This window comes from Centropristis striata, chromosome 24, assembly GCF_030273125.1.
Source record: "Centropristis striata isolate RG_2023a ecotype Rhode Island chromosome 24, C.striata_1.0, whole genome shotgun sequence".
NCBI classification, from domain to species: Eukaryota; Metazoa; Chordata; class Actinopteri; order Perciformes; family Serranidae; genus Centropristis; species Centropristis striata.
In genome coordinates, this window is record NC_081540.1 from 18,994,866 (window position 1) to 19,010,471 (window position 15,606).

A 15,606-nucleotide genomic window follows, 5' to 3' on the forward strand; every position below is an offset into this window, starting at 1 on the left:
TGATTTCAATCTATTTAATTGATTAGTTGTAGCCCGAAACAAAATGTGCAAATGAATCCAACACAAAGAAATCCTTACTAAGCTCATGTATAACTGCATAGTTTAATTGCTTTCTGATTCCCTGTCCTGTAACCATGTTTCTCCTGGCAGACTGTTAATAATGCAGTCTTGTCTGGTTAACGGGTCAGAGAGGGAGGAGGGACACTTCCCTGACATGCTCGGAGCCCACAGTTTATCCAACTACAAAGCCAGGTGAGATTAGGAGCATTTCTGACAAGTACAAGGAAACGGGAGGTGTGTTTGCATTCAAATGTGGTTGCATTCAAATCCAGGGAGAGGAGGCTGCTGCAGAGGGGTTAACCCTTCTCCTGCCTCGTGCAGTACAGAGAGAAAGAACAGTGCAGGCACGAGGGAAGGCAATCACATCACAGGCAGAAAGAAAGAATCACTGCAGTAATCCTCACACAGGAGCAACAGCTCCTTTATCTCATATAAAGCAATGAAAGGGGCAATGGTGCAAGCAGAGCAGAGGTAATTATCTCATTAACGGGCTTACCGCGTCACCCTAAGAGGTTCCCCAGTTGCACCAGGTGGTTGAATAATTATAGTAGAAAATAGAGAGAAACACAAAAACAGTTTGCACCTATTCACCATCAAACGAGTTTAACCAGAACTTTAGTGACAGGGGACTTACAGCTGGTCGAGTTGGCCTGGCAACGTTCTTTTCATCTGGTTTTTTGGGGACGTTTTCAGGCCGCTGGAGAGGCGATCCTTCAGATTTGGAAGAAGCTTTGAGGGGACAATAGGAGGTCGAGTTAGAGAGGGAAACACAGTAGAGACCGTCTCAATCTGCTGCAGAAACTGTGCTGCAGCATGAGTAAGAATGGTGTTATTATAGTAGTGCTTATGAGCAGGTAGAGTTAGTAAGATGAAGCGGAGGACAGTACCAGGGGACTCACAGCGTGGCCTGAAGCGGTCGCTAGGACTGGCCTGGGAGCTGGAGTTGGAGGAGCCGGAGGAGCTGCCGCTGCCTGGGCGAGGTTGCAGCTTCTCCACCCGGTCCCACAGCGGCCGCTGCTCCACGCTACTGTCACAGAGAACAACACCAGGTCAATAACAACAACAGTGGAAACAAGTACGGTATTTTCCGCACTATAAGGCGCACCGGAGTATAAACCGCAGCAGCTAAATTGAATGATGTGTAGGCCTACATATATAAGCCGCACTGGACTATAAGCCGCAGGTGTTTTAATGTTTAATTACCATATGTAAGGGTTGGTGCACAGAGGGGATTGTGGGGAAAGAGATGGCTGCTTGAGGAAGCTTCTTTTACAGCCAGATTGACTGTCTTTAACTTAAAAGCTGCATCATATGCATTTCTACGTTTGTTTTCCATAATGAGGGTTTGTGCATGAAAACTTCCTTTGCACAAACTATCTCGCTCTCGTTCTGTCTCTCGTACCACTCTCGGTTTCACTTTTACTTTTGCGCGCTACCTGTTTCACTCTTTTCCGGCGCCCTGCCAGATTGGCTCGGGGTCCTTCGTCTGCCGCTGATTACGTCACACAAAACGCTACAGCACGGCGACTCCGACAAACTAAGTAGCTTTCGACACAAATACACACAGACAAGTGAAAAATAGCTTAAAAGTATATGAAGGACCCCGAGCCGATCTGGTACGTACACCTGCCTCCAGCTTTTCCTGCTGGACCGGTCATAGAGCCCATAGAGTTAAAGTTGGTGGACTGTAACCTGTAAAATCCATAGATTTAGGAGGTAACCTAGTGGCCGTTAGCTGTAAAAATCCATAGATTAGCCGCACCGTTATATAAGCCGCAGAATCGAAAAATGGAGAAAAAGGCGCGGCTTATAGTCAGCAGTCATTCACAGTGAATCATGTTGTTCTCGTTTCTATTTTTCAGGATTTTCCACAAATTTGATTGAATGTAAACATACTTTCTTGTGCTTTTGATTCCACTGGTCCATACCAAATAATAACTGCCTTTAAAAGATCAACACTGTGAAACTAGTTTGACTTAATATTTACAGAGACGGGAACTTCAAAATTGTATGTCAATGGTATGATTCTGTTTCCCACTCTTGTTTGAATTGCAAATTCATGTTAAAATGAACAGGTAGTTGTTAGTAACATACATGGAGAAGTGATAGATTGGTAGAAAATGTCCCCCATCTAAACGTTTTTTCTTTATCTTTCTTATCTAACTTTACAGAATTAATCCTGCAAAAAAAATGCTGCAAGATGTAAACAAAACAATAAATCCTTTAAACTTACCCGCCAGCATTCCTCTGTCCCCCCTGGTTGCCGGGCTGCGATGGCAGCGGGGACTCGCGGCGCGACAGTACCGGGGACCTGGAGGTTGTCCTTACTGGTACCTGAAGGAAACAGATTGAAAAAGGTCCTCAAATGTATTTGATTGGATGTTTTAGCAACAGACGTTGAGCATAAAAATTGTGACTTACAGATGATTTTAAACTGAAAATCCAACATGAGAATATAAAGTTAGCAAGGCAAGAGTTTAATGTATCCAACACAGACCTTATTTCAGGCATCTAATCACCAACATGTTCAAAATCCTCAATGAGGAAATACAGTACAATAACACCAGCAGTTTATATAGGTTTTTATAGGCACCCTTGAAAAAAACTGCAAAAAATTACAGAATTAATCAGACATTCTTTTCAGGGTCAGGGGAAACATTTTGATGATTGATGTGAAAAACACAACCTGGTCTCACAGAAATCCGTGAAATAGCCACGGATTTCGCTTAACTCAAAATCCGTGGAATAGCCACGGAATCGCTCAAATTTCCGTGAAACTGACACGGATTTCGCTACAATGCAAGTTAATGACAGTCATATCCCGTGGCTATTGGTTTGTTCCAAGTCACGTGACTTTCAAGGTCCCAGCAGTCAGAACAAAAAACATGGCGGACAGTTCTCTCATTTTTAGTGAAAAATCAATATTTTGACTTAGTTTCTGCATAAAAATGGATTTTGATCACATTTCTAGCGAGAAATATATGTTTTATTTTCTAAATCTTCACTCAGTGAATGTACATAATCACTTTGTGGTGAAGATCTCGCCAGAAAAATTCATTAACTTGCATTGTAGCGAAATCCGTGTCAGTTTCACGGAAATTTGAGCGACTCCGTGGCTATTCCACGGATTTTGAGTTAAGCGAAATCCGTGGCTATTTCACGGATTTCTGTGAGACCATGTTGGAAAAACAATAGAAAAATCAAGGAGAAGGGAACCTTCTTTGCTGTTCAATGGCACAGGTTCCCATCTCCTTGTTTTCTCTAATATTACTGTCCCTTCTGAGTCAGAAACCTTCACATTTGACTGACAAACATTATAATAAACAGAATTAATCAGACATTCTTTTTGAAGAGACGCATGAAAACCCAGCAGAATAAAAGCATCCATAAAAAGCTTGTACTTCATGTGTGTTCATGAGTCGGAACACAAATGATGAGCGAAGTGATGCATGAAGAAGAAGAAATGAATGAGGGAGGGAGGAGTCGACGGCAGGAGAGGGATGGGGAGGAGGGGGGCCCTCGTCAGCTCCTTACCTTGGGAGGAACCTCCTCCATGCTGGCCTGGTGCTGGGCCTGAGGGTGGTGGAGGGGAGGTTGGGGTTGGGGGTCAGTGCGTGCGGGCGATGGGTGGTGGTGGTGATGGTGGGGGTCCTGGGAACGCAGGTGGAGTTGTGCAAAGCTAGTGGTCACGCCGCCGGGCTCGCTGAAGGACTGGGAGCGAGAGACCACGGGCGGAGGAGGAGGAGGAGGAGAGGGAGCGGCGCTGTTGCTGCTTTTTAGAGCGGCCAGGTGGGACCACTGGACCTTTTAGGGAGCGAGGGGAGGACAAGGAGGAGGAGGAGGAGGAGGAGGAGGAGCAGGAGGAGGAAGGGGAGGAGGTGAAACAAGCAGACAACACAGTGAGACATGAGGGAAGATGTGTGTGGTTTTTTTTACAAACGTGCTTCAATATAAAAACATGCATACAGCAGACAAAGCACAACACGACATGATGATGTGATTAAAGGAATAGTTCAACAAATACAGCAGATGTGTTGAGATTTTGCTGTGTGATAATGCATAAAGTTTAGTGTAAGCCATGTTAACTGAGCTGAATGTTTTAACTGCCTTGTTTCAGCTATAGGATCATGGATACACATTGATTTGATTGATATATTTTAACCCATTGAAGCCTGGAAAGCGGATACATCATTTTGTAGTATTTGTATAAGCTCTCAAATACCTTTTTGAATTTCATTTCTATCTGCTTCAGAGGCTGAAAAATCTATTATTTAGTAGAAGAGTTGACACTTTTTTTCCCAGAATTTTTCCAGAATTTCCAGAAAATTAGAGGCTTATTTTAAAATCGCGATTTTTCAGGCCTCAATGGGTTAATATGACAGGTAAAAACACCCACAAGGTTGCTCTGCTGCGTTGCATTTACTCTGGTAAAATTAGGTATTATTATATTATTTTTGAATCAGATTTAACTCATTTTTTTAACCTGTTGGAAGCAGGATGAGGGATTTCAATTTCTCTGACAAATAGGAGATATTCCAGTCAAATATGATCTGTGTTTATTGTGCTTTTTGGACACTGGGATGCAACGGGGGCGGTGAAATGTAATGCTCTCTAGCAGGCTCATGGGACACACAAGCCCAGGAGTTCGCCAGTTAATTTTTCTTGAAATTGTGGCAGCATCAGAGGAGCTGGTAGGTAGATTTTATCACCGTCAGACAGAGCCAGGCTTGCCGTCTCGGCCTGTTAGAGTATTTTTGCCAGCTTGACATTCAGTACATTACTTTCACACTTCCCCGCCCCAAAAACTGACCACGTTGTTGCTCCACTGTTTGACCAAACCTCATGAGTCCACAAACCCAGCAGTGAAGGAGGAAAGAGAGCGAAGGGAGCAAAAGGAGGAAAAGGTGAAGTTGAGGAGGAGGAGTTACCTGAGGCTCCATGGGCCGGTGCATGGCGGAGGCCTCGGAGGAGCCGCCGTTGGAGAAGGGTTCAGAGGAGCGGGGAGGCAGAGGGGGCTGCTTGGTAGGAGGGGCGATCTGAGGGGAACCCTGAATGTTCTTACGGTAGCGCTCGTCAGCCTGGGGGAGGGGAGGGGACAGGAGAAAGATGGAGGAGGGTCAGGGGAAACATTTTGATGATTGATGTGAAAAACACAACCTGGTCTCACAGGAATCCGTGAAATAGCCACGGATTTCGCTTAACTCAAAATCCGTGGAATAGCCACGGAATCGCTCAAATTTCCGTGAAACTGACACGGATTTTGCTACAATGCAAGTTAATAACAGTCATATCCCGTGGCTATTCCATGGATATTTGTTCCTATTGGTTTGTTCCAAGTCACGTGACTTTCAAGGTCCCAGCAGTCAGAACAAAAAACATGGCGGACGGTTCTCTCATTTTTAGTGAAAAATCAATATTTTGACTTAGTTTCTGCATAAAAATGGATTTTGATCACATTTCTAGCGAGAAATATATGTTTTATTTTCGAAATCTTCGCTCAGTGAATGTACATAATCACTTTGTGGTGAAGAACCTCGCCAGAAAAATATGACTGTCATTAACTTGCATTGTAGCGAAATCCGTGTCAGTTTCACGGAAATTTGAGCGATTCCGTGGCTATTCCACGGATTTTGAGTTAAGCGAAATCCGTGGCTATTTCACGGATTTCTGTGAGACCATGTTGGAAAAACAATAGAAAAATCAAGGAGAAGGGAACCTTCTTTGCTGTTCAATGGCACAGGCTCCCATCTCCTTGTTTTCTCTAATATTACTGTCCCTTCTGAGTCAGAAACCTTCACATTTGACTGACAAACATTATAATAAACATGCTGGAAGCCGTACAGACACAGGTTTATGTGCACAGACAGACGTGGAGACAGGACTTTCTTTCAAACATCCTCAAAATCACATTTGTACAATAAATGGTGGGAAAAGATGGTTGTTAATGGCACGTTGAGGACGGGAGACACAGCTGGGTGTCCTGCGTGTTAGTCTGGGCCTCAGCCATCCACATGCAATGGCCCAATCCACACACAGCGAGAGTCAAAACAGCCAGGTCGGCCATCCAAGATCAAGAGAAATTCCTAACACTTGTGGTTTTGTATTGTTCCGAGAAGAGAAAAGGACGTACTTGGACTCAAATGAGAGCAAATAAAAGTGGAAAATGATGTGAATTTATAAAGGAAAAGCTGGGAAAAAATGCAGGAAGTCATCTTTATCTCTAAGGGGAAATGATTATAATGTTAATTTTAATTAAAAATTTCTCTTTCTATCACATATTCTGGTGTTGCCCTGTTGTGACCCCATTTTGGTTGAGCGTACATCAAATTCTAGAGACTGTGTTTTCAACAAAAATAACTTTTTGTTTCAATTTATTATATTTAGTGGATCTAGAGGAACTGGAGTGGAGGAATAAAGATAAATATTTACTTAGAATATTATTGGTGGCCTGTAAGAAATCAATAACAAAAAAATGGCTGAAGAGGGAGGCACCTAGTGCAGATGAATGGATTGATATTGTGTACAGTATCTTTGTAATGGAAAGAATTACTTTCAATTTAAGAACACAAAAAGAGGTATTTATTGAAAATTGGCAAAAATGGATTACATATGTCTCTACCATAAAACCGGATTTCAGGTAATCTCAGATTGGATGATCAGAATACTTTAATTTCTTTGTACCTTTCCCCTTTTTATTTTATTTTATTTATTCATTTAATTTTGGGTGTTTTCCAATTCCCTTTAGTACACTTTTACTTTTTTCTTTGATATTTTCTGTATTTGTCTATAGGTCTTCATGTTGATTGTTTGTTTGTTCATTTCAAAAACCAATAAAAAGTAAATTACAAAAAAAAAAAAAAATTCTCTTTCTCTTGCTCAGCCTGCTTCAAGTGACAATTAAGACGAAAGTATTTCAGACATCCTGATGGTTTTAGTAGTCAAGGAGACTAGTAACAGTGCAAGTGAGAGCGCGTGCCAAGAGAGAGTGGAGGAGAACAGCTCGGTTTTATTCGCCACATAAAGAGGCTGGTGGCTGGTGGCTGTGAGCCTGTGGGTCTCTTTTCTCCAACGTACCCCCCACTCGTTTCATGTAAAAAGGGTCTGGCTGAGAGTGCCTGCGTTGTAACAAATTAGTTATTGCTTTGGAATAACGCTGCAGTATACAAAACAGAAAATACCAAATTAAATGTAACTATTTCGGCTTTAAAAAAAGCATTATTTGCTGCTCACACCACCTCTATTTTCATGGTCAGTGAGGCTGAAGACAAGCAAGAAGAAGCTGGAAAGAGCAGGCAGAGCCAAGGAGGAGGTTCACCTCTCTGATAGGCTGGGGAGGATGAGTGACAGCCTCTGCGGGCCTATCAGGCTCCAGACTCTCTGCCTGGGGAGGTTCAGAGTCAGTGGGGGTTTCAGTCTGAGGGGGGCTGGGGGAGTCTGAGAGCTGGCTGGGGCAGGTCTCATCAGTCTTCTCTGGCTCTGCTGCCTGGGGTTTAGAGCTGTCTGGGGGGATTGTCTCTAGTGCTCTGGAGGAATGGTTTGAGCCTTTGGCTACAGAAGCAGCACTGTCAAGGAGCTGAGCCTGAGGGGTTGAGGCCAGGACTCTGTCAGGGGGCAGGGTGGTGGAGGTCTGTGGAGGTTTGTTATGGTCTGAAGGGAGTTTGGTGTGGTTGCCGGGCGGCTGTTTGGAGCCGTGCTGCAGCGACAGCAGGTAGGCCTGCTCCTGCTGCAGGCGCTTATGGAGTCGCTCGGCCTTGCGCTGCTCCTCCAGCTCCCGCCACTTGAACTCCTGTTGCAGAGTGTGGGGTCGATTCAAGCGGGTGAGAAGAGAGTCCATGTCGGCCTGAGACTAAAAATCACTGCATCTTTAAAATGCTGGCCTTAAATGTTAAGCCTTAAGCCCGATTTCCACCGGGCGCGTTACGTCAGCGTCGCGTACGCCGTTGCAAATAGGTAACACTCTAATCAATGAGAGCGTTTCCACCGGGCGCGTAGCGTAACGTTACAGCAGCGTCTCAGCAGCGTCTCAGCAGCGTCTCTACGCGAGCATTAGGTAGGACTTCTATTTCTCCGCGACACGCTGCCAAACCGCGTAAATCTCAACAGAGCAGATCGCACCAGACAGGAAGTCCGACTCAGAATCAGCGTAAAACACTTCCGCCCCTTTCAAAATAAAACACAATACGCAGTTCATGCAGCCTAAAACTACTTCACATCAACATTATGTTATGACCGGGGCACCATATCAGCAATCAATTAATCAATCAATCAATCAATCAAAGGGTCTCAGAGTATCGGCGACACGGACGACAAGAGACTGATTGTTGAATTGGAACATCATACAATCATTTATGACATAACATATTGTTTTTATAAGGATAGATGGTCAGATCAACATATCTTTCACGTCAGAGAAGCAAAGTAAGTTGGTTGTTGTTGTTTACTTTATACACACAGTTTATCCATAGACTGTATAAATACAGTTTAAAGTTTATCACGGGATCTTGCGGTCTCCCGTACGGTCAGGATTATCGCGTGATCTCGTTATCTCGCGTGTATACGACCGGCTCGCTAAGCTGACGTGCTGCTGCTGTAACGCGCCCGGTGGAAATCCCCAGTCAGGCAGCATTTGCTACTGCATTTCCCTGTGTTACACCCCAGATACTCCATTTGACTCTGACTTACTTGTGCTGTGTAGTTTATGTCATGTAAAAATATAGTTTTAACCCTCTGAACCCCACAATCTGCTGGCCAAAATTACACAATTTATCATAGCAAGGAACTGAAAAACAAGGAATTATTACTGGATTGCCAAATGTCCAATGGTGATGAAGACATAACCAATTCTAAGCTAAAAATTGTGATATTTCATCAGGCTGCCAGCTGTTTACACAGAGCAGAGAGATGAAAATGGTTCAACAGTTATAGCATGTGGAGCCCTCCAAAAATGTGGTATGAATGTTGTATGTATAATAACTGTGTTGTTCCGCTGTTCCCATAGAGGTGCAGGACTCATATATATTGCAGTAAAATACAAGGCCACGGTGAGTAAAATGTGACAGGAACAACAACAAAAATGCCCTGAAACTACTTGGGATTGAGAGGGTTAATCCTTATAATACAAGCTAGAAGAAGAGTTTGAAGTTCCAAACATTTGGCAAATAATGTATTTGTTTTGCTGATCGAAAATAAAGGAAAGATGATTTAAAACGTGATATAATGGAGGAACACAAAATGTCTTTGTTGTATAAATGATTCAACAATTTGATGATGACTCTCAAAAAGCCAGTTAACAATACATACAAGAGAATATCAGGGATGAATTGCATGGGTAACTGAACTGTAAGAGGAACTTTTAACATGATGATAACAGGCAGCATGTAGTGTGTGTGTGTGTGTGTGTGTGTGTGTGTGTGTTCTTGTTCTTCCTACATAGTGAGGACCAGAACACGTTTTTAACCAACAGAGTGAGGACATTTTTGCAAAGTGAGGACATTTGGCCGGTCCTCACTTCTTCAAAGGCTTTTTTGAGATTTCAGACTTTGTTTTAAGGGTTAAAGGTTACATGATAATGATAATTAACTGAAACAGTATTGTGTGGTTACAAAACTAACTAAAATTATAGTGAAAATGTCCTTCGTATTCGTCTTTGTCAACTTTTTTCATACATAATCATAATCTTTTAATCTCCCACCCAACAAATACCCCAAAACTAAACAAAAACTAGCAAACTCAGTCTAAAAACTAATTAAAACTAACTGAATTTGAAAACAAAAATTGACAACGAAAATTAAAACCAAAACTAATGAAAAATCCCAAACTATTATAACCTTGCCAGGGATTTTACTTTTCCAATGAGGGCCCTCACAAAGATAGAAAAACAAGAATGTGTGTGTGTGTGTGTGTGACTGACCAGCAGCATGGCCTGTTCACGGAGCAGCTGCTCCTGCAGCATCTCCAGGTGCCTCTGCTCCTCCTCCAGCTGACGTCTGATGTACTCCTGTCAATCAAAGCAGCCAGAACAGTTAGTCCTCATGTATGTCATCTCCATTTCTGATTTCTGTTCTCTGATTCCTTGCCTAAAATTAAAGTGCAATTGAACTTATTCTCAGGCAATGTGGCAGGTGTACACAGGGTTCGTACATGACTTCTCCATAACCTTTCAATGAATTTTCAAGACCAAAAAATTCGCATTTTCAGTCGGACCACTGTAGTTGGTGCCTCTAAATCAAACCACAGACACATTTTGATACACCGTGCTATGTTTTAATTGCAACTTGAATTATTCTTAACACATTTACATGGATTGAAGTAAAAAAAAATCTTCTGACTGAAATTTTATTTGCGCTCCAGCCAAGTGTGTGAAACATGTTCCAGGTTAGGTTACTTGACACCTGCTTAAGAAATACTAATGCATAAGAATTCGGCAGGCCTATTTTACACATTCTAAATATTATCCAGCAATATTTCAATGACTTTTCCAAAACCTTACGGAGGATTTTATTTTTCAATAACTTTTCAAGGACCTAGAAATTGCATTTTTCATAACTTTTCCAGGTTTTTCATGACCGTACGAACCCTGTGTACAGCCCTAAACTACATTCTCTGAATCCTCTCCCGGACGGCACAAGAATCTATCAATGTTGTTGCTTTTCATACAGATTTAGGAACTCAACCAATCATCCTCTTTCACCACATCGGGTAAATTCAACCTTCTGGTGTTAATGGACAGACATGACTAGTAAAGCTGACCTGTTCACGATCGTTCCTTCGCTTCTCGTCCTCAGCCCGCCGGCGTTCCTCCTCTTCTTTACGTCTACGATCCATCTCCTCAATGCGCCTCTTGTCCTCCTGCTCGCGGCGACGCTGCTCGCGCTCCTGTTGCCTCCTCATCTCCCGCTCACGCCGCTGTTGCTGTTGGGGCAGAAGACAAAGAAATTGCTCAACAAAAACATGATTTTCGACAGACGGATCGGTCTGACGTCTTCAAAAATCAAAGATCATCCTACCTCCTCCAGCCGCCTCCTCTGCTCCTTCTGCTGCTCGATACGTTTTTGCCTCTCAGCCAGTAGTTGGCGCTTGTACTCCTCCTGCTCGCGGAGCTGCTGCTCCTGGAGGAGCTGCTGGCGGCGGAGCGCCTCGGATCGCTCTTTGTTTTCCTGCTGCAGGCGGATGAAGTCGCGGCGCAGCGTTGACTCACCTGGCACGTTGACGATGGAGCTGCAACAGGAGATTACGTTAGAGGCGCTGGGTTTAGACTTTAAGAGCTTCCAATAAGAAGCTACGCCTTTTACGTTTCTAAAGTGCCTAAAGGACATTAAGAGCATTAAAACTGCAGTAAACAGCTATTTACAATTCTTAACCAACTTCTGTCAGATCTTTAACCCTTTAATTTTGTTGTTTTTATTAAAGAAAAAAATGGAAAAAATCTACAGTCTAGGATATGTCAGTTATTTGCAACATGAATTTGATGCATTTTTATGTTTTTTGCAGTGTGCACAAAAAAGTCCTTTCCCTAAAACTATATCTTCCACTTTTAGATCTTCCAGCCAACATCAGTCATGATTATAACTACCAATTATTAATTCATTTTGAGAATTTTTGCCTTTTAAATTACACTATTCTTCCAACTTTGTTTTTATTTTAAAACATATCTACAAAAATGTAATTAACTTTTCTATACTAAATACTTGGGGTATTTAAAAAAAATTTTTTTACAGTCTGGGATATGTCTGTGATGAGTAGCAACACTCTTTTGAGGCGTTTTTATTTTTCAATAGAACAGCAGCAATAAACCTCGTGGAAAATAGCATGTTTGCCCATAAGGGCAAAATGGCTCCGTCTAATGGAAAATAGTGAAAATAAAAGAAGAAAGTACACTTTTGAAACCAGGGTTCCAGATTGAAAGCTTCATATAAGAGGTTATAACTCAATTCTGTAATGTCCTTGAGATATAAAAGTGTGGTTTTATTGGGTTTCAATGGGGACATTTTTTCCTTAAAGGTCTGAGTGTGTGTGTTATGGCTTCACGGTTCATTATAGACTTATTAGATTAACAGTTATGCCGTATGCATTAACTCACTGATCAGAAAATTGAAGATGAAAAAAGCCCAGAATGCAGCAGCTCAAGGATTATAAATGATATAACTCCGAGAACATACCTGGGCTCTCCCTCCTGCTCCGGAGGATCCTCCTCCTCCTCCTCACTGCCGCTGTACTCGTACTCCGTCTCATCTGCGGAAGAAAAAATGAAGTTAGAAACACACAAGAGACTGGCTTGAGCGATGATGTTACACAAACACATTAAATTAAAGCAAATAGTCGGCAGGTGAAGCCGAAGAGAGCCAGACGCACCTTTCTCTCCCCTCTTCTTCTTGGTCCGGTCGATGTGGTCTTTGAGCTGGATGCGGACTTGCCTCTCGTTGGGCTGGTCCCGGATGAAGGGGTGCTTGAGCAGCTGCTCCGTCGGGGGGCGCTGCGTGTAGTTCTTCACCAGACAGCCCTCGATGAAGCTGAAGAACTTTTTGGACCTGTGGGGGATTGCGGAGGAGGAGGAGAATCAACAGAGGGAAACAATGCATGACATATGTAACTGTTGCCAATTTATTGCAACAGATAGAGGAGTTAATTTAAGTTGTATTTGTATACATTATAATGCTTTTATTTTGAAGGTGAACTAAGTCACCCAAGTCTCGTTTGGCTGCTCTCGGTGCGTGTGATTTCCCGGGAAGCATGAACAATGGTCCAGATGGAATTGTTTGTCAAGAGAGACTGATCATTAATGTGAAGAAGACTAAGGATGAAATATAATTCCCTTTATGTAGCATGCAGCCAACAAGGTATTTTGTTTAATTTATCTGTATTTTACTTTGTGGAATGTAATGTTTGTGAATTTGATTTAACCTTTATTTCATGATAATTTATGTGCAGTTTTCACGGTGGATTTTGAGATGGATGAATGACGCTCAAAATAAATCAGTTGAAGGAAACCGACTTGCGTTCGCCTGGTGCTTGGAGGGAGTTACAACATATAAAAAGAGACAGCACACAACACACCCAGGGATCCTAAGTAAAACGGACAATCCTGCAAACAAGCTGATTACAAATTACCCATCAGTCCTAGCAACGCTCCAAAACACTCCACAGCATGACAACAGCCTCTGGTTTCTCTGTGTAAATTGAGGTTTATTCATGTGGACAGGCAGCATTGAACCTTTCAGCTCATATATACCATGAAACCTCTGAAATATGGGCCACATCACCACTGCACCTGCTGCAATCAAGCAATTAAACATCAAACAATCTAACAGAAAAGCTATTATTTAATGCAACCATATGACTTCTGTTAAAAATAGGAACTAATTCATCTTAGCTCGCACGGCAGCTACAAAAAAAAAAAAGTTTTTTTCTGCAGTGCGTCCAGAGCAGAGCTGCAGTGCGTGCCAGAAGAGTCTGAGCCTGCCAGAGCAGGTGGACCACAGATGTTCAACAGCAGCAGAGCAGAGAAAAGGCCTCTGTAGCTGCCTGGTCTGAGGTCAGAGATACAATCAGACGGCATGAGAGCACACATACGGAGGCCACGGAGGAAATCTATACATAAAAATATCTTATGGAAACCTGCTTTGTCAGGATTTATTCGGGTGAGATGAGGATTGGACCGGGTAGAAATGCACAATCCTTTCTGGGTGGTACTCACCATTTTTTAGACTTGAGCCTGGGAGGAGGGTTTCTCGGGATGAGGAAGAGAGCACGCATTGGATGCATGTCACAAAGTGCTGGAAGAAGACGGACACATACAGGACATCAGTAAGTATGTAAGTAAGTGACTGAACCAACACAAAACACTAATATTAACCTATGAATCCATCAACCAGAAAGACATTTTTTCTCTTAAAATAACTTTTTTTAGGCTTTTTTTTGTGGCATAGACAGATAAGAAAGGGCCAACTGCTCAGGACTTAGCCTTGGTAAATGTGGTACATGCTCTACCAGGTGTGGTACCCCAAAAGGCATGTTTTATAAAAAAAAAAAATTAAAAATTCCCAAAATTACACCATTTATCATAGCCAGAAAATCCAAATTTTGCCCTAAACAGATCCTGTAAAATACATTAAATTCTGCACTCTCAAGCGCAACTGGGAAGCTTTAAATGCGTTTGCACTGAACTGCAGGCTGTTTACACTAGAGATGGGACTAACATTATTGCAAAATTAATCATACTTGCATTTTTTTTTTCATAATTTATGGCAATAAAGCTGTGTTTTACTGGACAAAAGAAACTGTTGAGTTATCCCTACTACTAGCCATGATTGTGCTAGTTTTTAGAGGTGCAGGACTTACATATTGGAGTAAAAAACAAGACCACGGTGAGTAAAATGTAACTTGTGGCCAAAAACTGCACTGAACCAGCTCAAGATTTGCGGAAAAACTGGTACTCACGTGGTGCTCCTTCAGCCATTTCAATAGCTGTGATACCACAAGACCACAGGTCACTCTGCAAGAAATAATATACCCGTTAACTCAAACCACCAAAAGCACACATGCTCAGATAAACCAAGGTGTCACAGTGTCGGAGGCTCTTACTCTGTAATCGTATGTAGCGTCTGGGTTCTCGTCACAAGCGATGACCTCAGGGGCCATCCAGTAAGGGGTCCCGATGAAGGTGTTCCTCCTCCCCACTGTCCGATCCAGCTGAGCACTCACACCAAAGTCAACTGGAGAGTAATTAGAGTAACCACAGTCAATACAGTGTAGTTCAACTCAGACCCTGATCTGAGGAAAAGTCAGCAAACACACAAAAAAAAAACCTGTGTTACCACTCACCGAGTTTGACTTCAGCGTTCTCAGTCAGCAGGACGTTCTGGCCCTTGATGTCACGGTGGATGACGTGGTGGGCATGGAGGTGGGCCAGACCCTGAGGAGGAGACAGAGACAGAGGGTATTAGTGAGGAGAGGAGAGGAGAGGAGAGGAGAGGAGAGGAGAGGAGAGGAGAGGAGAGGAGAGGAGAGGAGAGGAGACAAGGAGAGGAGAGGAAACAAGGAGAGGAGAGGAAACAAGGAGAGGAGAGGAGAGGAAACGAGGAGAGGAGAGGAGAGGAGAGGAGGAGAGGAGAGGAGAGGAGAGGAGAGGAGAGGAAACAAGGAGAGGAGAGGAAACAAGGAGAGGAAACAAGGAGAGGAGAGGAGAGGAGAGGAAACGAGGAGAGGAGAGGAAACAAGGAGAGGAGAGGAGAGGAGAGGAGAGGAGAGGAGAGGAGAGGAAACAAGGAGAGGAAACAAGGAGAGGAGAGGAAACAAGGAGAGGAGAGGAGAGGAGAGGAGAGGAGAGGAGAGGAAACGAGGAGAGGAGAGGAGAGAGGAGAGGAGAGGAGAGGAGAGGAGAGGAGAGGAGAGGAGAGGAGAGGAAACAAGGAGAGGAGAGGAGAGGAGAGGAGAGGAAAGGAGAGGAGAGGAGAGGAGAGGAGAGGAAACAAGGAGAGGAGAGGAGAGGAGAGGAGAGGAGAGGAAACAAGGAGAGGAGAGGAGAGGAGAGGAGAGGAGAGGAGAGGA

General features: G+C 43.2%; 1 protein-coding gene across 18 annotated transcripts in view; it reads right to left on the reverse strand.

Annotated features, from left to right (window-relative positions):
* The window catches only part of LOC131962634 (mitogen-activated protein kinase kinase kinase kinase 4-like), a 53,169-nt gene that overhangs the window by 14,342 nt on the left and 23,221 nt on the right, over positions 1 to 15,606 (reverse strand). For 8 of the 18 annotated variants that reach the window (XM_059327601.1, XM_059327596.1, XM_059327605.1 and 5 more), the window contains exons 6-19: positions 14,881 to 14,971; positions 14,641 to 14,771; positions 14,497 to 14,551; positions 13,754 to 13,832; positions 12,412 to 12,587; positions 12,219 to 12,291; positions 11,067 to 11,277; positions 10,810 to 10,971; positions 9,971 to 10,057; positions 4,989 to 5,138; positions 3,595 to 3,864; positions 2,294 to 2,394; positions 948 to 1,087; positions 695 to 789 (exon numbers count right to left, since the gene is read on the reverse strand). In XM_059327601.1, the coding sequence (XP_059183584.1) occupies positions 695 to 789; positions 948 to 1,087; positions 2,294 to 2,394; positions 3,595 to 3,864; positions 4,989 to 5,138; positions 9,971 to 10,057; positions 10,810 to 10,971; positions 11,067 to 11,277; positions 12,219 to 12,291; positions 12,412 to 12,587; positions 13,754 to 13,832; positions 14,497 to 14,551; positions 14,641 to 14,771; positions 14,881 to 14,971 (1,821 nt within the window). Of the gene's footprint in view, positions 1 to 694; positions 790 to 947; positions 1,088 to 2,293; positions 2,395 to 3,594; positions 3,865 to 4,988; positions 5,139 to 7,375; positions 7,847 to 9,970; positions 10,058 to 10,809; positions 10,972 to 11,066; positions 11,278 to 12,218; positions 12,292 to 12,411; positions 12,588 to 13,753; positions 13,833 to 14,496; positions 14,552 to 14,640; positions 14,772 to 14,880; positions 14,972 to 15,606 lie in introns of all 18 variants that reach the window. The other 10 variants (XM_059327593.1, XM_059327603.1, XM_059327590.1 and 7 more) reach the window with 7 other exon arrangements.